This window comes from Tetrao urogallus (genome assembly GCF_951394365.1).
Source record: "Tetrao urogallus genome assembly, chromosome: 17".
Classification (NCBI taxonomy): Eukaryota; Metazoa; Chordata; class Aves; order Galliformes; family Phasianidae; genus Tetrao; species Tetrao urogallus.
Window position 1 is genome coordinate 5,582,617 of NC_136830.1, and position 24,171 is coordinate 5,606,787.

At 47.0% G+C, this 24,171-nt stretch overlaps 2 protein-coding genes across 2 annotated transcripts in view; one reads left to right on the forward strand and one right to left on the reverse strand.

Annotated features, from left to right (window-relative positions):
* Positions 1 to 885: 885 nt before the first annotated feature.
* On the reverse strand, positions 886 to 8,559 carry RHOF (ras homolog family member F, filopodia associated; the record flags this gene model as incomplete). The annotated part of the gene is made up of 5 exons (XM_079543727.1): positions 886 to 1,050; positions 3,028 to 3,162; positions 3,631 to 3,740; positions 8,057 to 8,144; positions 8,395 to 8,559. 5 exons carry the CDS (start codon positions 8,557 to 8,559, stop codon positions 886 to 888), a joined length of 663 nt encoding a protein of 220 aa, XP_079399853.1.
* Positions 8,560 to 23,030: 14,471 nt separating this feature from the next.
* The window catches only part of SETD1B (SET domain containing 1B, histone lysine methyltransferase), a gene marked incomplete at its 3' end in the record, with an annotated part of 41,742 nt that continues 40,601 nt past the window's right edge, over positions 23,031 to 24,171 (forward strand). Inside the window, exons 1-3 of the mRNA XM_079544066.1 lie at positions 23,031 to 23,235; positions 23,502 to 23,656; positions 24,063 to 24,161. Coding sequence (XP_079400192.1) covers positions 23,163 to 23,235; positions 23,502 to 23,656; positions 24,063 to 24,161 — 327 coding nt within the window. The 5' untranslated portion in view covers positions 23,031 to 23,162. The remainder of the gene's footprint in view (positions 23,236 to 23,501; positions 23,657 to 24,062; positions 24,162 to 24,171) is intronic.

Below are 24,171 nucleotides of genomic sequence, written 5' to 3' on the forward strand. Positions count from 1 at the left end.
CAATAGCAGAGATGATTTCACCAGTTGATGAATGTGAGCTACAAAGCATTTTACTCTCCCTAGCACACGAGCATTTGCATGTCATATATTAAATAAGCTATATATATGAGTTTATTGCAAAATGGACTTGTTACACAGAGTGGCTGACTGGAGTACTGGTAACTTTGCGTGCTGTAAATTAAATATCGGAGCAACCAATGCATGTATCTCAGTGATGCATACCAATGCTACAGTATTGCATGTTGCAAGGAGACCTACAGGGGCAGCTCTGCAAAGCTGGCCTGGGAGTCAAGAGGGAGTGAGTGGATGCTTTGGCTGCACACTATGGCAGCAGCTTGATGCTGACTCACACCACTGCCACCAATTAATTTGAGAATGTCAATAGAGAACTTAATTCCTGCTTATTTCATGGTGCCTGGTATGTAGGCTGCTCTATCAAACTTTGGAAGGATGTTTTTTGCCTGAAAAAGGCTAAATTGTAGCTACAATAAGCCACGGTTTTGCAGAGGAAAAAAACAAAGCCAACAAACAAAACAGTCGTGCAGCAGCAGTCACTGTTCACTTCAGATTAAATGGTGAATCCAAGACCAGACTGTTGGTGGGCTTGCTGGTAAGAGCAAAAGCCAGGTGAATGTGTAGCATCAGGTAGCCTTGATAAAGAGCCTTGAAAACTTTGTGAGAGCAATGTGGCAAAAGGTTTTAAATGTAAAAAAGAAAAAAAAAAGTTTTTTTTTTTTTTTAAAAACCCTAAAAAGTATTAAAATTTTAAAATAGAAATCATTGCAGGAATACAAAAATTGTCTTGGGGGGAAGAAGGAGTTGTCACTCTGTTGCTAAAATCAAGTAACTTGGTTCATAGCTGTCAATGCTCTCTTGTAGTCCAGATCATAACACTGAGCATGCTCTCTGCTTCTTTTGGCGCTTGGCTTTTTTCATGGCACTCAATGCAATAGTTGTTGCTTCTTTAAAAACCTTTTCTATGTTTTCACGGCATTTTGCTGAGCACTCCAGATAAATTTCTGCATTTATCTGCTGGCAAGCAGCTTCACCCTGGAAAGAACAGGTAAGAAAAGTCATAAACCTGATGCGTGAGAGGAGAAAAGGAAGGTGAGATGGAAGCAAAAATAAATTACTTTGTATATCTCCAAAACGTGAGGTCATCTTCCAAAAGAAACTGCCTCCTGTGAGCACAGTGCTAGCTACGTGTGTTGGTTACAAACTGAAGTATCGTTGCTGGTTTTGTTTTTGTTTTCCTAAGTCGACCTAATATTGTAGAAATAGCATTTCTTTAATAGATACTCAAGTGAAGCTATCTACAAGGAGGATCTTTTTTCAGATATGACATGCGATGTCGTGTTTAGTTTGCAAGCCTCAGCACTGCACACCACATGCAACAGTAAGGTCTGGACTAACGTCTTGCTTTGTTTTGTTGGTGCACATGCAGGAATCCTGACTGCCATTTCGAAGCATCACAAAGGCTCAGCAGAAGTTCTACTACATGCAGATGAGTGCCTACAGACATCATCACCCAAATGCATGCAGAGGAAACAGTAGAATCTAAAACATTTGCATGCAATCAAGGTGGTGTGAAATCACTACAGACAAAACACAGCTACTTCTTACTTTGCTTGCGATCCTTTCATTGCAGTCAGCCCCCAGTTTTGAATGCTTGTGAGCCTTCGAGTGTGAATTCCAGATCTGCAATCCACAACTCACAAACTCTGCATTTAGTCATAAGCTGGGAATGGGGTCACTTGAGCACTCAGACTTCTACACACGGGCATTTTCCTTCAGCACATTCAAGTGAAGTTTGTTTCCTTACAGTTGTTTGCAAGCTGCAGTGCTGACAGATACTATTCAGCTCCTCTGTGCCTGGCATCAGAAGCATCACATTGCATGACTCGATGCTCTCAGCTGTAAAAGACTGAGGTAGTGTATGTTTAAAGGGAGAAAAAGGAAATGTAGAACTCTGCTAGGCAACAAAGGGAGTCTGGGCTGGTGAGTTTCGCCTCTTCTGTGAGCGTTTGTGTGATGAGCTGCTGGAGGGAGAGTCTGTTATGTGTGTACTGTTCTGAGGCAGTAATCGTGCCAGATGTGAGGCCCCAGCTGACTCCACAGAGAAGGCTGTTGCTTGTCCTGAACCTCATGAGAGGGTGACAAAGGGAATTATTAATGCCAGCGAGGGACAATCTTGTGGCTGTTCACAAAGTGAGAGGACAGTCATCTAATCTTGTGAGCAAGGAAGACAAACTTTTAAGTCCTAGCATGATTTAATGGTGATGCTGTGGCAGGCTCTTTTCAAGCTCTTTAGAGAAACAAGTGATGAATTCAAGGTCTTAGTGAACTTAACCTTGTTTCCTGGACTTGTGTCTCAGTTAGACAGCTGCTGTTCATAATCTGAGATGAGAGGAGGAAGATGGCTTTATACTTAATAATGAAAAAGTAGAAGACCAGAGCAGAAAAATCTTCAGTGACCTGATACAAGCAGTTCAACCACTGCTTGCTTCCCCTGCACCTGGGACAGCAGAGCCATCTCATAACACCAGCTGTGTCTCAATAATTTGTAATACTTAAGCTGGAAGTACTTGATAGTATGTAATTTTTTTCTTAGATACTTCAAAGAAAAGTTTATTGGAGAACTCTCATGGATGTTTTGGCTACTGTCCTTGGAAGGGCTTCTTTCTCAATAGGGTTTGCAAAATGCTTTTATTCCAGAATAATCAGTATTTTTAATCCTTTAATGTGTATCCTAGCATTTATTCTTTCTCACAACCCCAGTCAAAGTACCAGTGATGGGAGCAATGTATTACGATAAAAATTAGAAAGGAAGTCCAAGAGACCTGTTGAGGCCTACAATTTATAACAGTAATAATGCAGTGAAGGGAAATCGAGGGGAGACATGCAGTAAGCCTAGATGGAGTAGCAAACGGTGTCCTTTCAGACACCCCAGGATCCTGAGATATGCAAAACACTTAAAATGTCTCCACTTTGGCAAAGAGAACGATACTGTGAAGCACTTATACTCACCTGGTTGTAAGTAATGGGCTCCTGCTTAGAAGCCCTGAGCTTACGCAACTGCTCTTTGTCTTTCCGAAGGTCTGTTTTGCAGCCGATCAGTACCAGGGGGACACCCTGGCAGAAGTGATTCACTTCAGGATACCACTGATGTTAGAAAAACAAAACCTGCATTATTTTGGTGATTCTATGTACAGGAATGCTAACTTCTGCTTTGGAACATACAGAAATCCTACTACAGACAGGTGGTTGCTTATATCTCTTCTCCCCTAGTTAAATGTGCATGTGCTGGAAGTGGACTTGAATCTGAAATGCTTGTGTGCAATGGTTGTGTGACATCACTACAGACAAAGCAGCAACTCTGTAGCTGATTTGTGATCTTTTTAGAGTACTGCAGAGTCAAGCCCAATTCCGAGCACTTGAGAGCCACAGAGAGGTAATTTCTGGGTCTAAGGTCTGTGACCTGCAGTTCAGTGCACAATGAACGACCTGTCCATCTGTACACTCTGGATACAGGATTACTAAAAGCATCAGCTTTTTTAATCTGACATCTTGTCCTGCATCAACCATAGGTAATTCATTTAAAAGGCTGAAGTAATTACGGGAGGCTCTTACCTTATCTGCTACATTATCATAGCTGGTGGGGTTCATGACATCGTAACAAATTAACACGACGTTTGTGTTCTGGTAAGAGAGCGGTCGCAGCCGATCATAGTCCTCCTGCCCTGGAACACAGAGAATGTTTTGGAATACAGTAAATTTCTATCCTTAACAAGCAGCATGATGGGAATGTGTAAAGGTAAATACTTGAGTTCAAGAGTACTGTAACAGCAGACTGAAGAAATGTCCATGCTTGTGAAATTCCTTCCCTTAAATGCAGGCTATCCTTCTTCGCTGACAAAATGGATCCTTTGGAATACAAAATGTGATAAAAAGGCTGCTTTGTCCAACTGCTGATTTTACAAGACGTGCAACCACACAGAACAGGCTCAACTCTTTGAAGCAGGACTTCACCACCAATCTTTGGGATGCTGCTCAACTCTAGAAAATTGTTCATGCTTTTAATTAGTGATATTACAGCTCAGGGTCTAATTAGAGGAAGTTAACTTGCTTCAGACCTGTATTCTTCCCCTTTGCTTGCAGTTATCGTGCTGGATAAACCATTGCTCAGCTTGCCTGAGAAGTGTGTAAATCTTAGGTTTGGGCTGTTCTCTGCATTTGAGCAGCAAGCTCTATGGGTGAGGCACTAAGCAAAGTAGGATTGATCCCTCAGGGTTTAATACTAAAATAACAGGCAATCAACAAAATTATGCATGTTGTGTAAACATTCAGAGCAAAGATTTACTGCTTAGCCCTTCTTATTCTCGCAAATCCACTCTCTTGTTTGCAACCGATTTACCGTTCTGTTGTTGAGCTAATCCTCTAAATGCATTGAATTTCAAACGTGGAGCACAAAATGAGGTAAAATGTGCCCCCAAAAGTGGGCTGGTTAGACGTGTAATAGGGTTGGATAATTGCAGCTCTCCCTTGGAAGGAGGGAAGCTATTCTTTCAGAGCTCAAGTACAGTTCTTCAGGTGGATGTAACAGAACCCAGCTCAAGCTGTGTCTGAACACTGACATCTCTCTCACCGAAACCTCATTGAGAACATTTCCTTTCATAGCCTGTCCTTAAGTGCTGCTGATGAAATGCAGAAAGGGCCTGTGAGACTTCTCCATAAAGTTGCTCAGTTTGTGGTCAGAGCCTTTGGCACAGATTTAGGTCTTCTAGTAGAAATAGAAGGCTGAATCCAAGTAGTAACTGAATGTACCGAATAAATGCCTACAGCTGAGCACATCTGTGACTCCACTGCCTTCCTCAATTCACTGTAGCATTTTAGCATGAGACAGCTTTTAAAAACAAAACAACCAACCAATAAAACCTGACCAGCTGAATTCATCTGAAATTTGCTACCTCTTTATCATCACATATTGCTGTCAGGCCTTATGGGGCAAGTGGGACCTCAAGCAGCACCAGAGGGAGAGAAGGGGAAGCGATGAAACCACAGATCTCGGTCTCCTACGTATGTTCATGTCTGCCTGCTCCTCCTCCTCCTTCACTAAATAACACCAAGGATGAGCCCAGACAGCCTGTTCACTGCTCAGCCTGCACAGGAGCTCAGCAGCCACATGCACCACTGGGAGAGATGTACTGTTCAGGGGCATCTGCACCTTTTCCCCGGGATAACTCACGTTGGAAGTCCTCAGCCCACTGTGCCTCTTTTGATCCACTGTCCAGCAGACATCGCAAAGAAATTAACAATGGAGAACGCCTTCCTTTAGGCCCAATTTATTAGTGGCACTCTCTCGCTCTCACACACTGAACATAAGTGGTATTACAGCCAGCTCTCCTGATGGCTGTGTGAAGATGAGATGGACATGGGGGCCTACTGGGTGCTGAAGGTCCCGTCCTGCACCGCTCTGCACGAGGCTTGTGGCAGCAGATCCAGCAGGACTGGCGGGCATTGAGCTGATGCGCTTTGTAATGCACAAAATACTGCACTGTAACGTAGTCATGAAAAAATGTCCCAGGTCTGCTGTACTCTCAGGGCTGTGGAAAGCCAGAGACAACAACCCAAAGGCCTTTATGTGCTGGGGAAATGTGTCCACAAAAATAAAGTACAGAACAGGGCTTTGTCAAAGCTAACACAATAAGCACAGCTCAAGTTACAGCAGCGCAGTCCACTGCCACCAACAGCCAGCATGTAAGGAAGAGCATCACATCCTGTCACCCAGACCAGCCAACCACTTCCTATACATGTCAGTGCAATACTTTATGCCTATTATTTAAATTCAACATGTAACCACAGGGAGAGGAGCTCTCACTGATACACACCAAATTCTCTGTGTCCTTCTGCAGGCTCCATGAGAACACGGTTATCAGCTTGCAGCTGTGTTATTTCGCTTTGCAGCTCAGAAAAGTTTGGGAAATTGAATTTTTTTCTTGGCAGGAATAAAAGCAGTAGAAGAGGACTTAGGTTGGAATGGGGGGATACATTTTGATTGCAAGTAGTCCTTCCCCTACAAAGTTATGCAAAATTACTTTTGCATGTACCAGCTCCTAAAGGCCTGATGCTGTAGAGCATCTATCATTAGAGACCTGAAAAAACCTGCTGGAGGCTTCAAGCGTGCTTCCTGCGACTCAGAGTGAGCTTCCACAGTGCTCACAGGAGGCACTGCTTCCTCCTCGGCTCAGCACAGTTTACTGCTTTGTTCTGAGAAGTCCTGCACTGAACAGCATCAGAAATGGAAACCTGCATCTGAATTGCAGCTGAGGCATCAACTCGATTATGCTACTCCCTTAGAATAGAAACAATTACAAAGCTAATTAATCTCTCAATTTTTTTGTCGAGCATGGCCAGAAATGGCAATTTTAAATTAAATATGCAGCAGCAAAGCCTGTTTGCAGACAAGTGGTATTACAAAGCTTTTATACATTGCATGTATATACCACCAACTTCCTGCAACAGCAAAAGGTGTCTCTGGTGAGAAAGGCAGTGCAGCAGAACATGAAAGCCTTTCCAAAAATTACTATTGAAGCATATTGTAGACTAACTCATTACTGTTGGCTTGTTATCAAAATTCTTGCCAAGAAAAAAATACCTTCAGTACCTTAGAATGTTTGATTCTCAGGCAGTTTGTGCACGTCCTTCTCCTTTAGAAAGTAGGGCAAGCAGAAAACCTCCAACTGAGCAGGGCTGAACAATACAAAGAGTCCTTCTCACTTTACACAGCCCACAGTGTCCTTCACCTTCCCGTGACGCTAAGTGCATGCAGCTCTATTTAGGGCTGCTCTTAGCTGGATCCTAAAAATACTGAAGTCCTTTCTGCAGTAGGTGTATGATTAAGATCCAGTGACACTTTTTAGAACAGATTTGCTTTCTCCTCCCGTACACTCCTACATGACACTAAACTGAAACCCTTCGCTTCCAAAATAGTTTTACATCCCTCCAATCCCGTTCAAATGATCTCACAACAGTATGAATGATTTGGGGATCTTTCAGACTAAGAGCAAAATGCAGGAGCTCCCTTATCTGCTGACCAGCGCTTCCCCTTGGACTCTGGGAAAAACGCAGCTCTTCATTATATTCCAACCTTAGGAACTTGACATCAGTTTTGTTTCATTAAAAACAGGATGGGATTTAAATATGGGCTCAAGAGAGTTCTTCCTACGGCATCACTTCCACCTTCAGAAAGAGGATGAGAAGCTACTTGGATCACAGTGCATGACACATCTGTAAACTACAACTATGCCAGGGGCCTGGCAGCCATCACACTCTCTTGGGAGGTGAAGTATGTTGGGTCTCAAGGTCTCCAGACAAGGGAAGCAATTGCTTATTCATGGCAAAGAGCCCTGCCAACTGGCCGGCAGTGCCATCTGCACCTCCCGATGTCTCATGAAACTGCACTCCGTTCTTATTTGTGATGGCATTAATTTGGAACAACTCTGCAGAATACAACATGATTTATTTACACGGAGCTGAAACACAGCGCATGCCAACTTCAGGGTCTACTTGGAATGCAGCCGGACAGCAGAGCCTGGGAAGTCTGAATGAATCACAGGATCACAGAACATCCCCAGTTGGAAGGAACCCACATAAGGATCATTGAATCCAACTCCTGGCTCCACCCACAAATCAGACTGCATGAAGCTGAATGCAAATTAAATCCCAAGTCCTGATATCAACCCAAACAATCAGCTTTCCCCAATAACCTTTAATGCAAAGGCCTTTTTCATCCTGAACCCAAACCATCTCTTTTCTCTTTTACTGTTGGATCACACGTGGCAGGAGATTAAAATATTTTCTTGGTTGACTGTGTTATGCACTGGGAGCTGGGTTTAATACCTTCAGATATGTTTGCAATGTGATGCAATGTCCCAACAAACGGGGTCACTGCGGCACAGAACAAACCTGGGCTGGAACCGCCATGACACAAGTGACCATTTTTTCAGAGAAACGCCTCTCACAGCTCAACCTGTCCCAACGCGGGGAAAGGCCCTACCTGCAGTGTCGTACAAATTCAGGATGACCTCCTTTTTGCCGATGGTGATGCTGGTGGCATACTTCTCAAACACAGACGGTGCGTATTGCTGCAAACACGGAGAAGTATTCAAGTTACTGACAAGGAAACTCGCACAACGCCGCGTCCGTGTCGCGGTGCTGGGGAACAGCCCAGAACGGCCGTGAGAGCCCCGCTTCTCCCCCGGGCCACCTTCAGGCGCTTCTCCTCTCGCAGACCCGCGGGCCCTCGGGGCCGCCCCGCCCTGACCGAAGCCGCTCACTCTGAGGAGCGTTCCTCGGCCACCTCAGCGCGAGCCCCCCGCTCTCCTCGCGGCTCACCTCAGGGAAGGCGCCGTTCGCGTACACCATCAGCAGCGACGTCTTCCCGCAGCCGCCGTCCCCCACGATCACCATTTTCACCTCCTTTTTCCCCGACGGCGCGGCAGCGCTGCCTCCCTTTCCCCCCGCCGCACCGTCGGGCACGGCCCCGTTGGCCGCCTCCATGGAGCCGAACGGGGCTCAGAGCCGCCGGGACGGCGCTCCGCAGCGGAGCCCCGGGGCGGGCCGGCACCGCCCGCGCCCCGCCGGGGATTGGCCGCGCCCCGGGGCGCCTCAGGTGGCTCCGGGCGCCGCTCGGGGCCGCGCCGACACCGCCGCGCTCCGGGGAAAGCGCTCCGAGGCGGCGTGGAGCGGCCCGGCGCCGTGTGCGCGGAGCTGAGCGCGGGACCCAAAGCCTCTGCAGAGGCGGAGATCCGAGCGTGGTGGAGCGCGGGTCTGAAGGACAGGAGAGCGCTGAGGTGCCCCCACGATGCGTCTGCACGGGGCACAGGCAGGGGCGGTGGCAAACTGCGTGTGTTCTGCTGTACCCAGTGCCTTGTGTTCAGAGTGAGCTGTCGTAAAAGTCAAACAGGATGATGTGTTTGAGTTACGGAGATGTCAAAGCCTGCAGACACCTGCCTGATAGGACAAGAGGTAATGGCCTTAAGTTGTGCCAAGGGAGGTTCAGGTTGGATGTTCGAACAACTTTTCAGAAAGAGCGGTCAGGCTGGAAAAGAACTGCGAGGTCATCCAGTCCGACCCCTACCCATCACCCTGTGCCCGCTGACCACATCCCTCGGTGCCACATCTTCATGGTTCTTGAGCACCTCCAGTGACAGAGACCCCACCGCCTCGCTGGGCAGCCCGTCCCAGTGCTCTTTCTGAGAAGAAATATTTCCTAACACTGAACCTGAACCTCCCCGGCACAGCTTAAGGCCATTAACTCTTGCCACGAGTGCTTCTGTTCAGAACATAACACCCTGCAAAGAGTTCATGCAGCCACAGGAAACTCAGGTCTGCTCTGTCCCCCTTCAGGCCCATTCTTTTTCCCTTGTCAATCAAAGTTGGAACTCAGCGATCTCTGAGGTCCCTTCCAACCCAACCCATTCTGCAGTTCTGCACAGTTGTGTCACTAGATGGCCTTCCAGACTGAACACAGAGCAACCGTGCTCCTCATGCCTGGGAATAACTTCTTTCAAGGAAGATCCTGCTTTGCGTGCAGGGCAAGCAGAAAGAAAAAAGTGTTTCAGTGATAGAGGGAGGATGGGCATGCAAATGCCCTACAAAGTGTCATATAATTCAAATTAAGAAGATAAAAAAAGGTAGCCAATCTCACATCTGCTTAAAGCTAACCATTTTACTGAGGAAATACTTGACATGAGCATGTAGGATACACAAAAATATCCTTTATAAACCATCATCTTCAATATCTGATCTGCAAGACAGCAAAAGCTATCAGCTCCATGAGGTTGCAGGCGCTGAGGGCATTCTGGTATTGCATAGCAATGAATGGTCCAAGAGTGATACGTTTTACACTGAAACAACTCCTTTGAACTTGGCTCAAAATGAATGGTGTACTATGGTATGATCAACACATAGACTTGCTAGTCTTCCTGTAATTACACAGCATTTCAGTGTCTCTGATGCTTATTTTTAATTAATGGGTTTGCAGTTCTTCAGACATGAAAAGTACCATGCAAAAATGGTGTATTTTGCTGACTGAAAAGTGAAATCTAATATGGAGTTCTGCCACTGATTTAAATGGATGAAAATTCAACCCTCTATTAGTGAAATTCATATCTAATCACTATTAATTACAAGTGTACTTCTCCGGTTTTGGCCTATACATCAATTTTGGCACAAGTTCTGTGTCATCAAAAGCTTACACATCTGCAGTCTTAAGAGTTTGTGTACAGTGAGCGCACCAAAATCAGAGATGCAGTGGGGTATAGCAAATATCTGTGTTCCATTACTGTTACATAGCTGGTGCTGCACAGTTGCGGAGAAAAATAATAGGAAGGAGAGAAAGGTAAGCACACTGCCTAGGAAAACTGCTGGAAGCATGTGGTTTTTGAAAGATGCTTTAACAGTTTAGATGGTATTTATGGGTGATATGGGTTAGTTTTCAGGAAAAAGACTCTCAGTTTGGTTTAATATTGAAGCTATAACCATTCAGATACAGCGTGATGAAATTCCTCAAAATACCACCCAAAGAAAAGCGTTTCAACCTCCTGGACATTTTGGTTGTTTTCATGTAAGAACATCAGGTGTGCCATCAGCCTGACCTCCTAAGGAAGCAATACCAATGTGCTCATGTTATGGCTCTCTGTCCTTCATAATGTGCTTAAGAAAGGTAACAGACATAATAATACTAAAGGCCTTTGAGTTTTGCCACTACAGAAAATCAAGTAGGGGGAGAGAAGCATAATGGTAAATTGTGCAAAATGGTGAGAAAAAATGTTATAAATAGTGAATATGTTAACAGGTTTGACAAAATATTCTGGATAATTATGTTTTTTCATTTAGAGGAACTCAATGCTGTTGAAGTTACGAGTTTCCAATCACTTAAGCTGTGTCACAGTGCGTGCTCTTAGGCTGATACGTGTACCTTGCAGTAATATTTTTAATGGAAAATACGACTATTTTAGCTAGCCAGCAAAGTGTCAGACTGATGGTACTTCCTTGTAGCCACAACTGCAGAGAGCAGCAGCAGCAAACGCCATCTGCTGTACACTCATGCTATTAGCTTATATGGTACTATAAAAGATAAGAATGGGAACCCACTCTTTCTGGAGTGTCTTTAGAATGAAAATTTTGACATACACTTAATAATTTTCTACTTGATAATACAGACCCCAGCTTTACAGAGGCTTAAAATTTACAATAAACAGTTGCTCTATTTATGTCAAAGAAATACTCGTAAACTTAATTAAGAATGTGCATAATGAGGTAAAGACTTAAATGCTTGTCTTCAGAGATTAACAGTGATAGTACTTTGTGTTATCACTGATGAATTCCCTGTGAGCTATAGCATGTACATATAGAGCAAGACATAAAGCCCTGAAGTGGTTACAGTCTCAATAGGAAAGACAGACCCTAAAGAACGGGACATAACATGCAAGTAGAGTGAATTTCCAGTAAATTCCCAACATTATACAAGTGCCACAGTTGTTTGTAAAGCAAAAATGTAAAGAATAATCTCAGTCCTAAAGAATTTACTGTGTGAGCTGACATGGCAGATAGGGAAGGGTGAACTATAATGGAGGAGAGGTGAACTGTGTGCCCTGCCCGCACAAAGTTATTGGTGACTATCAGTGTAAGAGGAAAACGCTACGACAAAGCAAAGTACATACTCGAGGCAATGCCATTTATTTACAGAAAAGCTGTATGAAGTTGCTTTTTCAGTTGTGCTTTTGCTCACAGTCCTGAGCTTCTTTTGGCCCTCACTCAACACAGGAAACCTCCAAATCAAAGCTCCCACCCTCCTGGACTTTCAGCTGCTTCTCAATATCCATTTCAGTAGTGCTACTCGCTGTTTCTCATGCACATGCAGAGCTCCACCATCTGCTCCTTGTGGCCTGATATTTTACACACACACTCCCGCCCCCAAAATTCAGAAAAATCCCCTGGGCCACATGATTCACTGTCTATTCAGACCTTGCCATGTGCCTGGTTTTTGTGTAGTACCCGCTACTGATGCAAATCCCTTGTTTCACAAGGGATCTCAATTGCCTTTTTCACTGAAGGCAGGGTGGCTGTGACACCTGCCAATTTCTGAGGGGTTTAGCCCAACCTAAAACATTATTATATTCTTGTTTGGCTCAGTGGGAACTGTATATTTTTTTTTCCAGTAAAATCGTATTAACTTTCTAGACTATTAAGTAATGTGGAAAAATCATATTTCAATAAGAAAATTTCCTTTCTGCTTTTTCATGCCTAAGGACTAGAGTTCCTGTTTCACTTGGCTCAAGTAGCCCATGCAGTAAATCACTGCAAAAATCTTTCAATAAACCCCACGTAAAACTTGTCCAAATGCTACCAGAGAGTTCAGAGGGCTATGAAAGAAAACAGGACAACTGTCTGTAATGGGAGGTGGTGGCCAAGTTAAACACAACTCAGCAGAAGCAGGCAGAGAATATTCAGGTACTGTGATACAGTTTGGACCGATTTTTGTCCATAAACCACAGCTTGACTGCTACCTAGAGAGCAGCTATTTATAGGGAGTGCATACTGCTTCAAGGGTTATTTTCTCTGGTATGCTTTAAATCAGGGATGCCAGCTATGCGGGCCAAATTTGGCTTACCTGATACATGTATGGCCAGTGTGCTGTGTTTTGAATCTCACCTTTCATTAAAACTTGAGTTCCTGGCTTTGCAGCAGTGGAAAAATAATCTAAGAATTTGAAAAGTATATAAATCAACATAGCAGTGTCTCAGCCTGATACAGGAGGTGCTCAGGAGCAGGCTTAAGTCTTCTGGACTTCGCTGAAGTGTGAATTCTCAAGCCAAATTCAGTTGAAAACAAAAACAGGTAAAGCAAAGTTAAGATCATCCTATATGTTTCTGGAACATCAAGCATAATGACTAATTTCTGAAAAGCATGAAATGAGAAAGTATCTGCCAACACCATCCTACCTCTGGCCCTGCAGATCTGCGTTTCCCAGATGTGCTGCATGGCTTCACAGAGGAACAGTGAGGAATTTATCAACACTTGCTGGCAGAGCTAGGTGATGCTGGATTTTATCCTCTACCTTGGTGCTGGAAAGCAAATCTGGAAGGATCCAACACGCTTTGTCTGAGGCGAGGTCTGTGGTTGTGTGTGGTTGGTTTCACCATGGGAACTGTCAGAAGAAGCAGGTTCAGGAGTGATGCACAGGCTTGCTCATGGCCGAGTGAGTAATGAGGACTCTGCTACTGAGCTGCATGAAATTCATCCACTTCAGATGCTTTTCTGTGTCCAAATCTGCAGCAGAGAGTAGTCCGTGAGGAGAGAAAGGGGCTGTAAATGGCTTTCCTTGGTGGGTTATGCTTCCCAAAAGGCGGTTGGTAGATTCCATCAAACCTGAAATAGGTTCAATTGTTCTTTTGTGAGAGAATTTTGAGAACTACATGATTAGATGAAGCTGGGTATGGTTTGCTAAACATGCCTTCCACTGTGTGAGGTGGGATGCAACCCGAACAATGTGAGTTTTTAGAACTGTTAATCAACACTTCATCAGCGATCCATTAACCATCACTCTCCTAGGCACCTGGCCCTGGCAGGAAGCTCTCCTAGCTTCTGGACAGAAATGTGAGGAAATGGAGTAAATAGGGAAAGAAAACAAGAATAGCGTGTGTGCTGTGAGAAAGAGGGCTGTGTACGAAATAAAGGCAGGTGTTTGCTGAGTAGTGTATGGCACCAACATCCATGTGCCCAGTGCGTATTGTCACATGTCACTGGTACAGCCACAGCTAGTACAAACTTCCTGGGGAGGACAGCAGCCACCGACTATAGAAGATGGAATCCTCTGCTCATCTTCTGATGGGAGACACCATAAACTCTGCCTGCTTTTTGCTGATCGCTACATACGCAGGGAGAGCTGAGCAGCTTTGCTGGTATCTGGATGGAAGCTCATGTGTGGAGAACTAGAGAGGTTTGTGGCACGTGTGAGCGTCCTTGAGCAAAGTACAGAGCGGCCTGAGCCAAGCTGAGAGCAGGCCCCACAAAGAACCAGCAAGGCTCGGAGCAGGCTACTGAGTAACTCAGGGGGCAGAGAAATGAACTCAATTCTAATTATGTCATCCTGCTGCCCCTGATAGCATTTCCTGTGCATTTCTCTCTTCCTACACACGCTTCATCCTTCCTGTCTTGCGTTGTCACAGTAGGCACACCGTGAAGCTCCCGGTTGCTTACTGGGATTAACATAGCAGCTCTGTTTTTTTTTTAAGGCAGGCAGATTCTAATTAAACTTGAAAACAGCAGCAGTGGTGTTGTGGATGCTGTGGAAACCAATACTCAGGTTTCCAGGTTTAGCTCAGGATTTGCAATGGCCTCCTTTCCTGAAGACCAGAACAAACATACAGAAAAGGTATTTGGAGTTAAGACTTGCCTTGAAAAAAAAAATCACAGAAAAACTAAAGCAAGTATGAAAATAAATTAGAAACGAGGGGCAGATAAGAGCAGAGCCTGCAGGAATCAAATCTAAACAAAAGGTAGGGGCTGGGCCGTCCAGTGAGAAAGCTGCAAATGGCAGGGGTCGGAATGTAAAACTACAGTCCACTGTGAAACATGAAAGATGCTGTTGTGTTCCACACCTCCTTTTTCCAGGTGTAGCCATCTCCACACAGTGAAGGGCAGTAATGAATCAAGCTCCTTTCCTCTCCTCCTGTGTTTTCTATTCAATTATTCACAGGCTGTGCCAGTTCTGCTTTATTTCTCCCCTCCATATGCTGCACTCTTCTCCTGGGGTTTTTTATTCTGAACTGTGCCTTTGGCCCCTCTCCCATTTCTTTCTCCTCAGCATGTGCCCCCTGCTCTGCTATGATCTGCTGCCTTTGTAACCTCTACGTGCACATATGCTGGCTCTCCATCCTTCCCTTGGCTCCTGGTCTGTCGAGTGTCCCTTTGCTTCACACTGATGTTTTTGCCAGGGGGTCAGCAGCCAGCCAGCAAAGAAACAATTCTGCTATGGCCACTGCTCATGCTTTCATGCTGCCAGCTCCTCTCTGCCAATCAAGGGGAAACAGTGCTTTTCCCCCTGCACAGCTGATTGGTAGTGAAGGCAAGGACGGCTCTGCAGCTGCTTAGCAACTGGGAGCTGCTGCTGTGCAGCCCCACAGAAAGGCAAGGGACAGCGCAGCATTTGCTTAATTCTGCACATTCTGGCCCACTAGGCTGAAAACCACGGCTTAGTGGAGCAGCTGGGGCACTCCCAGCTGTCCTGACAAAAATAAATCAAGATGAGGATCCTTGACTGCAGATAAGGCAGCAAACGCAGCAATGTCAAGGGCAAAGCTGCCTTTCTTTTGTGCCATAGGTTGTTTGCATTGTGCCAGTTAGAGGAAAATGCTCCAATTTGTAAGCTAAACTCATTCAGTTTGATCTTTGTCATCGCTTTTCTGGCTGTAATATTTTATGTTCCATCACTTATAATGAGAATGTTCTCTCTGTGTGCTGCGTTTGTTCAAAAGGCTTACGGGTCTCCAGCTACACTGCTTCGAAGCTGTTTAATGATAGGTGTCCAGGCACATAGGTATTTCAATGCACAAATATCCTTTCAGATTACTTAACTCTATACTCATGTCCTTTTGTGCAAGCCCAGTGAATGTCAGATATATCCAGCAATCTGACAGCTTTAGAATGCTGATTAGAATTGCCAACCTTCTTGATTTAATGATTTTTTAAGCCTGAAAGTACTGTAAACAATAATGAGTTGTACATGCTGATGGGATCACAGCATTTCAATAGTAGCTCTATTTCAATGGCAAGCAGCAACACAAAACATTCTGCAATTCAGATGTTGAAACAGCTTTTTTATTCTTTCGAAGCTCAAGAATGATTAGATCTCTGAAAGCACAAGCTACCTATATTACAGAGGTGGCTTTGTCATAATAGTACCAGAAATAAAATGAACAGATGTAGTTTAAAAGGAAAAGAAAAAAGACAGCCCTGGCAAATGCCCAGCATGTCCATCAAAACTTGTATGGATCTTAAACAAAAGAAATGTTTGTTCCCCTGTTACATATGAAGGTATCTCTCTTTGTACTCAGGCACAACCACCCAACAGAACGGTAGTTCCCCATCATTATGCAGCACACACAGCCCATGTGCATACGGCCCATGCATCCGCACAGCATGCTGGAACACAGGTAAAATCTGCCAGGAGGTGCATATTTTGGCTGAGAAATTCCTTACCTGTATGACGTGCCATACTTAGGAAAAGGTTAAAAACAGGAAAAACAAACAAAAACAACAAACAAACCAACAAAACCACCAAAAAAAACCCAAACAAGCCCAAAAAAACATGAACAGGCAAATGCCCAATGCATATTGCAGCTCAATAGTCCTTTGATATTTTTAACCTGGTTTCCTAAAAGTTCTCTGTCATTTTTCCCCTCCTTCCTCCAACCTCAGTCAAATTTGACAGCGGGGAAGAAATCCCAAACATGTTTAGGTCTGGAAGGAACAGCTGAGCAGAGTATGCAGCAGAGGCAGCACTGAGCCCTGGCGGAAAGGCAGGTAGTCTCAGCTCCCCCCAGGGGCAGTGCTGTCCCCTTGCCCAGCCAAACAGGGAAAGAACTGGAAGGACTCTGTAGGGATTTGTCTGCAAATCCACAGGAGAAGCAGTTTTGTGAGTTCAGCTGCTGAGAGAGAAACTGAAGTTAGCTGATAAATTGAGTATCACTGGTAGAGAACATCTAGGAGAGCTGTACTTCAACCCTTGTGAAGCATTTACACGATTATGAGAATATAAAATCAAGACGACATAATCACATGGAATAAAATCCATCCAATAGGAATATCTCAAAGTGCAGTTGTCACTGCTGCGTCTTAGAGCTGTTATCTTTCTTTTATGGGTGCTGTAACTACCTGGTTTGGGCCCCACACTATTTAATGGCTCTGTCTGATACAGAGCAGGCACACGTTCCAATGTGCCCCATGGCTCCCCGCCAGCTCCTGCACCGGGCTTTCCTCCCGCGGATGGGTGTGGTGGGAGATGGCGTAGATCAGATCTCCTGACTCAATGTTGACAAAATTGAGGCACACACCTGGAACCGGGACACTCCTACAGCAAGACAGAAATGGTCTTTGTCAGTGAGCTGGAAGAAAACATAAAATATTTACCATTCAGGTCTGTGGGTGACAAGGAAGATCAACAGCAGAATGTGTAAATAAGGCCACTGCAAGCAGCGATGCTGCCTAAGGACTGCCCTTAAGAGCCAAGCGTCAGGCTGTTCAGAGACAGATGCAGTCCCACGGGAGGAGCAAGTTGGATGGCATTTTAGGCAGAGCAGGAAAACCAGCTGAGCACCGGGAGTGATCCACGGGTGCGTAACAGAAACCTCAGCACACTGCTGGCACGGGTGGGATCGCTGCTGAATGCTCCGCCCTGATCCAAATGGTGAAAAACTGGAGACAGAGAAGCAATATTTATAGGGTTGGTGAGTCTGGAGTCCGAGGGGGAGCTCTGCAGATCTGCAATGGGAGCATTGAATCTGCGGATATCAGCCTGCACACAGCTCCATGGGACAAGGACCTGGAATGGAGCATTCGCTCGAGCAGACCGAGGTGCAGCAGCAACTGAAAGCAGAAGCCAGACAAAGCTCAGTTTAAAAGGTACCTTCATTCCATCTACCAGGTAGATTTTCATGGAAACAGTCTGCCAATTCTTACTTTATTCTCAGAGACCATTTTAAAAATTACAACCATGGTCTTTTCTCTAAGATACAGGTATGCTATTGTTAAATTCTCTTGCAAGAGAAAAAAGCAACACATTCCCAAATATCTTATGACCTGCATCATACAGGAAGTCAAACCAGACAAACCTAGGTCCCTTTTGTCCTTTATAATCTGCTAATCTAGTATGCTTGCACAAGCAGCAGATTGTGACATGCAGACCTTCAACAGAAAGGATTCTGTGTACAAACCAGTCTGCAACAAAATGTTGTAAACAGTCCCAGTCATTGTTTGGCAGAGCGACTGCATATTTGTTATTTCACTTCGCCTCTCGATCTAATTTGCTTTAGTCACAGCACTTTGCCAAAGAAATTAAACAACTTCTTATTGATAACAGGCACTAAAATAATTACCGTCAGAGTTTTTGACTCAACAACACAGGAGAGGGACGCTGCGGGTAAGAACAAACCCCACTGCTTTAAGAATGCGCATAGAGTGACCACGGGCCATTTGGAGGAAAAAATCTGTTTCCTTTCCCCTGAAAGATCTCTTTCTTTCTCTGAAGAGGCTCAGGCAGCAAACCAGGGTCAGCCTAACCCGAGGCTGGAAGTCTGCTCTGACCTCTGTGTTCTTTAAGCACGCTGTACCAGAACGCTTCTCTTTTCAAATAGGAGGTTCAACCATTAAACCACCCACTCCAGGGAGCGCAACCGGTCTCAACCGCCTCAGTTGCTTTTCAACAACACTGAACATTACAGTCATTTAGAAACCCTACAAACGTACAGAAATTTTCAGTTCAGACTTACAACAACCATTTCCAGAAGCGCTGAGGACCCATGCAGAGCGCTGGCTCTGCTTTACCCCGTGGGGTTTGGCTGCTGTGGGCCCTGCTGTGTGCTAAGGAGCAGCCGGGTGTTCCAGCACCGTCCAAGCGGTGATGGATTGCGCACAGCAGCAGTCACGGTCCTGCGGAGACGTGCAGAGAGGTGCAAGTGCAGACAAAGCTGTCTGAGCTCCCACGGTATTATGGTCTGGCTGAACTGTTTCGAAGCCTGCGCTGCGTTAGACAGAGCTAGTTTGCTTCGGGGTTAAACAGACCAAAATTGAGCGTTAAAATGCAGACGTTAAGATCCGTAGATCTATTTAAACATCAGCTTAAAATACAGGCAAGTTCACGGCCGGTGCTGTTTCAATCAGCCAATTCTTTAATGGCTTTGCATGCTGATTTAACTCATGATGATGCAAGCGACTGAAACATTGCAGCACAGCCCTAAAGAACCTTGCAAAGCCCAGGACAGCTCAGCACCACTCCGGCCATCGCATCTCACTCCAGGAGGAGTCCCACGATCCCAGGAGCAGCAGAGGAGCACTGTATCGCTGTCTGCTTTAACCAACGCCACCGTCTCTTCCATGTGAGGGCAGAAGGGGCTCCAGCAGTGCTCCCATCATGGCTGCTGGTGGGGCAGGGCGCAGGGAGGGAGCCAGCCTCCCAGTTTTCCTTTTTTCCTTTTTTTTTCCCTTTGGAAATGTGTTCTGTGTTGTGTGGACAACAGCTTCAAGACCAAACAGGGGATGGGGATGAAAGGAAGAAGGAATAAGTAAAAAATAAAGAAACGAGCATAACCTGACGTTGTTTCCACAGTACCTCCTTCGCAGGGCAGCTCAGCGCTGGTGTACCGACCCGGCAGCGCGACTGGACCCGGGCAGCACTTACCTCATCCCTCCCACCGCTGGGCTGCACGGCCTGGCCCAGGCACCCCTCTAGGTGGGCTTTGTGTGCCTTCCGCCCGCCGAAGCCTGGCTTTGCTATCTGATTTGAGGGAGCAGCTCAGCGGGGCCCGGGGCTGAGGGCCGGGGAGGCCGCGGGACTCCTCCCCACCATTCGCGGCCACGGGCGGGCGGAGGCGGCCGCCGTTCTGCCGCACCGGCGGCGGGGGGAGAAAAACAGCGCAGAGCCATGTGACGGCGGCGGGGAGCGCTCCCCCGGCACGTTGGCTCCAACTGCTCATTAGCTTGCCTTCTTCCCCCCCCCCCCCAGCCCCCATTTTACAGTTGGGGGGGTGGTGTTTGTTCCTCTTTTTTTCTCCTCCCTCTGCATTTAGGCTGCTTTCAGCCTTTGGTATTTATAAAACCGGTTGGAGGAAGGGAGGAAGGCTGAGGGGCGGGCTGCGTTATTTATAGGTGCCCAGCCCGCAGGATGCGCGCTTGCCTTTGTCCTCCCCCCTCCCCCCCCGCCTGGAGCCCCGCCAACCCCGCACCGCCCGCTGCCGCAGGGCGCTCCCCGCCGCCGCCATCTTGTGCGCCGCTCCCTGCTTTCTTTCTCCTTCCAAAACCCCTCACAAAGCGATGGGGGAAGGGGAAAGAAAAAAAAAAAACAAAAAAAAAAACAAAAAAAAAAAAAAAAAAAGAGAAAGAAAGGAAAAAGGGGTGGGAGGTGGGGGAATAAAAAAGGCCGTTTCCCCTGCAGTGAGCGGGACGTGGAGCGTCGGGAGGCAGTGGGGGACCCAGCGCTGAGGAGAACGCGGCGGTGAAGAAGCAGCCATGATGGCGGCCGTCCTCACACAACACCGAGCGCGACCCGGAGCGCCCTGCCAGCCACCAGCCGCCTTTCCCGGCGCACGGGACGCGGTTTCTCCACAGGCTTTCACACAATAAAAGCACCAGACTTCGGCGGGGAGGCCATTTCGTGGGCTGAGTGGCCGCACTAAAGCACAAGCGCTGTGAATTACCAACTGCGTCACGGCTCTCTCCAACTGTAGCGCTCAGGCAGCCAAGGGTCCCTCACTTGGAAGGCAGCTCCCTCACTCCGGATTTACTTCCAGACCTCATTTTTCCCCCCTCTCTCTACCTCACTGCCTCGGTATGAAGGATTTTACAGTGCTTTTCAGTGAGACATCCGCCATTACGACTCACCCCCCCCACCCCCTCCTTCCCTCTTGTTTGCTTTTTTTTTTCTCCTCCATCTGCTGTAATTAGACGGATAAACATGTAAGGGAACCCTACCACCGCCTTTTTGCCTCTTTTAAAACCAGCTACAGTCCTCACAATCTGCAGGCAGACATTTTTTCCCCCCTTTTGTGCCTCTGCCATGGATTCACGGAACAAAAAAAATAACCAAACAACCACACACACACACACACACACACACACCAAAAAAGGACAGTTCTGCAGACAACCACACAGAAAGAAATCCTTCCTTGAAAACAGGACCTTCCTGAGGTCTTGTAGACATGTCTGAGGAGAAGGAGACCGCCAGGACGACCCTTGGGATCCCTCGCCCAGGACAGTAACACGGGCCTGGTCCGTATGTTCCTCTGAGGGCAGAAGGGTGTACTCACCACGCACCACAGTTGAATGCAGCTCTGAAGGTGATGTTGTTATGTTGTTACGCTTTTTTTTTTGTTTTGGCTTTGTTTTTAAATATGGCTATAGATAACTGATCTGTATCACCACGTCTCCCTCCCGTACAGTTTGCAAGGCAAAGCAGATCATGGTGAGATGGTTACGGAGCTTTGTATGGCTGTGGCTTAGCATGAAAGAAACACCAAAAAATGACAAAAAAAAAACAAACCAAAAACCCAAAAAAACCAAAAACCCAAAAAACAACCAAAGCAACAAAAAGCGATGTACAGCATCTATAGGAAGCGTTGTGCAGCTCTGCTGAACGACCGTACACAGCGAGGAGTCCTGCTCAAGGCTGAGCTCGATGCAGATCACACAGAAAAAGGACGTGCAGTGCTTTTCCACAGAGCACACGGCGCAAAAAAGTGCTCTCCTGGAGACCTGGGCAGCATTCAGTGGTGGTAAACAGCCTCAGGCAGCTTTGAGCTAAAGTATCTTGCTAAGTTAAATATTCCAAAAGCATCAATTGGTTTAGAGCAACAGACAAGAACATAGACATGCAAGGCTTAGAAATAAGGACCACTTCGGTAACATTAACATGAAAACTACACTTAGCAAGGACAGAATGGAGTGGGTACTTACAACATAAAAGAAAAATCTTAAAATTGCCTTTTTTTTTTTTTTTTTTTTGCCAGAAATCAGTATTCCTATGTCTATAGTTAAAACATTACCTTCAAGCACGAGAGGAGTTAATAACAATGGCCAGGAATTAGGTGTTTAACACAGGAAATACCTCCTAAAATTTATTGTGCAGTCATCACAGAGCTCTATCAAGCTTTAAAAACCCCCAAAACCGAGCAACAACAGAAAAAAAATCATGTATTTACTCTGTTTTTGCATTCAAAATTGTTACTGCTGACATAGGGTGTGCCATGACCTAGTTACACAAGACAAAGATGGATCCCGAATCATAAGGGAAAAATCCGAAATCTTTTTAAAATCTTCCTTCTTCTGTGAGTCCTTTGCCAGAATTAACACCCCCCCGGGCGCTCCTGCCAGTGGACGGAGTGGATTCACATGGAGGATCCCCTTTTGGAACAAAGAAAAGCCCACTTGGCCATTGCGTTCCATTGCAGAAAGATGGCCGCCTGGTCTCTCGGCCTCTCCTTAGCTGTCTGCTGAAGGATGTTTTTAGATCGCCGTCTAATAACTCAAGCCAAATGCAAGCCGCGCGCCGATTGGCTGCGGCCGCCCGCTGCCTTTAACCAGCCAATTGCCCGACCGCGGCCGAGCTGCGGCCCCGCGCCTGTCGGCAGCCGCGCCCGCGCCATGCGCCCGCCGCACCCGCCCGGCTCCGCGCCCCGGCAACCGGCGGGGGGACCGCGCCGCGCGGCCTTTAATACCTAAAACAAAATGGAAGCTCCCCGCTGATTGGCTGCCGCCGGGCCCGGACCTTTAATAAGCAAAACTACCCCCCCATTCTCCTCCAGCTCCCCCCCCCCCTTTTTTTTCTTTTTTTTTTCCCCTCCCCCCGCAAACAGTGCGGTGCTGCCGCGCTCCACCCGCGGCCTCCGGGCCCTGGGAGCGGGCTGTGTTTTGGAGGGGGTGTCGGAATTTCCCCCGAGTGCTTCCCCCCAAAAACTTGTCCCACCTCTAGGTCCATCTTGTTTAGAAACACTTTGCGCTAAGGTAAACGCAGCGGGCAGATTCCACGCTCCCCCTTTGACGGCCTTAAACCCGGGGCGGGGAGGGGAAAAAATACCCGCAGCCCAACAGCGGCCCATGCCGCGGCGCTCGGCGGCGCTGGGGCGGCGGTGGGGCGGCCGCGGGCCGGGGGCTGCGCGCTGCGGCCGCCGTGAATGTGCAGGCGGCGGAGGGCGGTTAGGCGTTCGCGGCGCTCGCAGCGGTGTATTGTGGGAGGCCGCCGCCGCCAGCAGCGAGCACACACAATATGTGGTGGCTCGCGAAAACGGGAGGCAGGAGCCTGGCGGGCAGCCCGCGCCGGTAACCGGCCCCATGTGAGACGGGGAGCTCGCCTTTCGCCGCCCGGAGACGATCGGCCGCCGAGCGCGATGTCTTTCCGAGAGATCAAGGCGGGGGAAAAAGCCAAGCACCCTGAAGATCATGGCAAAAAGCAGAGTTCAAGTGAGACTGGGTCTTTTTTTCCTCCTTCTCTCTTCTCTTGTCTTGCTGGGGTGGAGGGGGGGGACTTAGCTGGCGGTCCCCCCCCCATTTTACGGGTTTGCTTCGTGGTGGATTTCCTCCCCGCCGGGGTGTGGGGCTCGCTTTAAAAAAAAAAAAAAAAAAAAAAAAAAAAAAAAAAAAGGCTCTTTGTTGAGTATTTTTTTTTTTTTTAACTTCACGCTTTTCCGTGTGTTTTGTCTTTCCCTTCTCCGCTCCCCCCTGCCCAGGTTGGATCAACGGAATGGAGAACAGCACCCAAGCCAGCACTTCTGTCGAGAAAAGAAATCACCATTGGAGAAGTTACAAGTTGATTATTGACCCGGCTCTGAAAAAAGGACAGCACAAACTCTACCGCTACGATGGGCAACATTTCAGCATGCCGGTGAGTGGGGGGGGTCCTGGATTTCCCCCCGCTGTACCGTGCCCCCCCCCCCCCCGTCCTGCACCCCTCCTGTTTTGGGGCTGGGGTCCTCCTGGGTAGCAGATCCCTCGGTGCTGGGGGGGGGCTGGGGACAGCCCCCGGAGCGAGGGCCACCTGACACTGTGCATTCAGCTGTCAGGAGCCCAACACTGAGCCCCAACCTGCAGCTTTCTTTCTGTGTTTCCAATCTGTGTGCATTTCCCAGCAGTATTGCAATTTGACACGTGTGTGTGTGTCTGTGTGTATGTGTTTCTCTTCCCTTGAGACAGCCCCTGCTTCCTCGGGGTTTATGTTTTTGTTTTATTTCTGCCTTAAATTCCAAACGCTGTTATTGTTGCTTTTGTGCTTTTTCTTCTTCTCCTCCCAGAACTCGGGAATTGCTCCTGTGGATTGTGTCAGAGATCCCAGAATAGGGCGAATATGGACCAAAACGAAGGAGTTGGAGCTGTCTGTCCCCAAATTCAAGGTACTGCCCC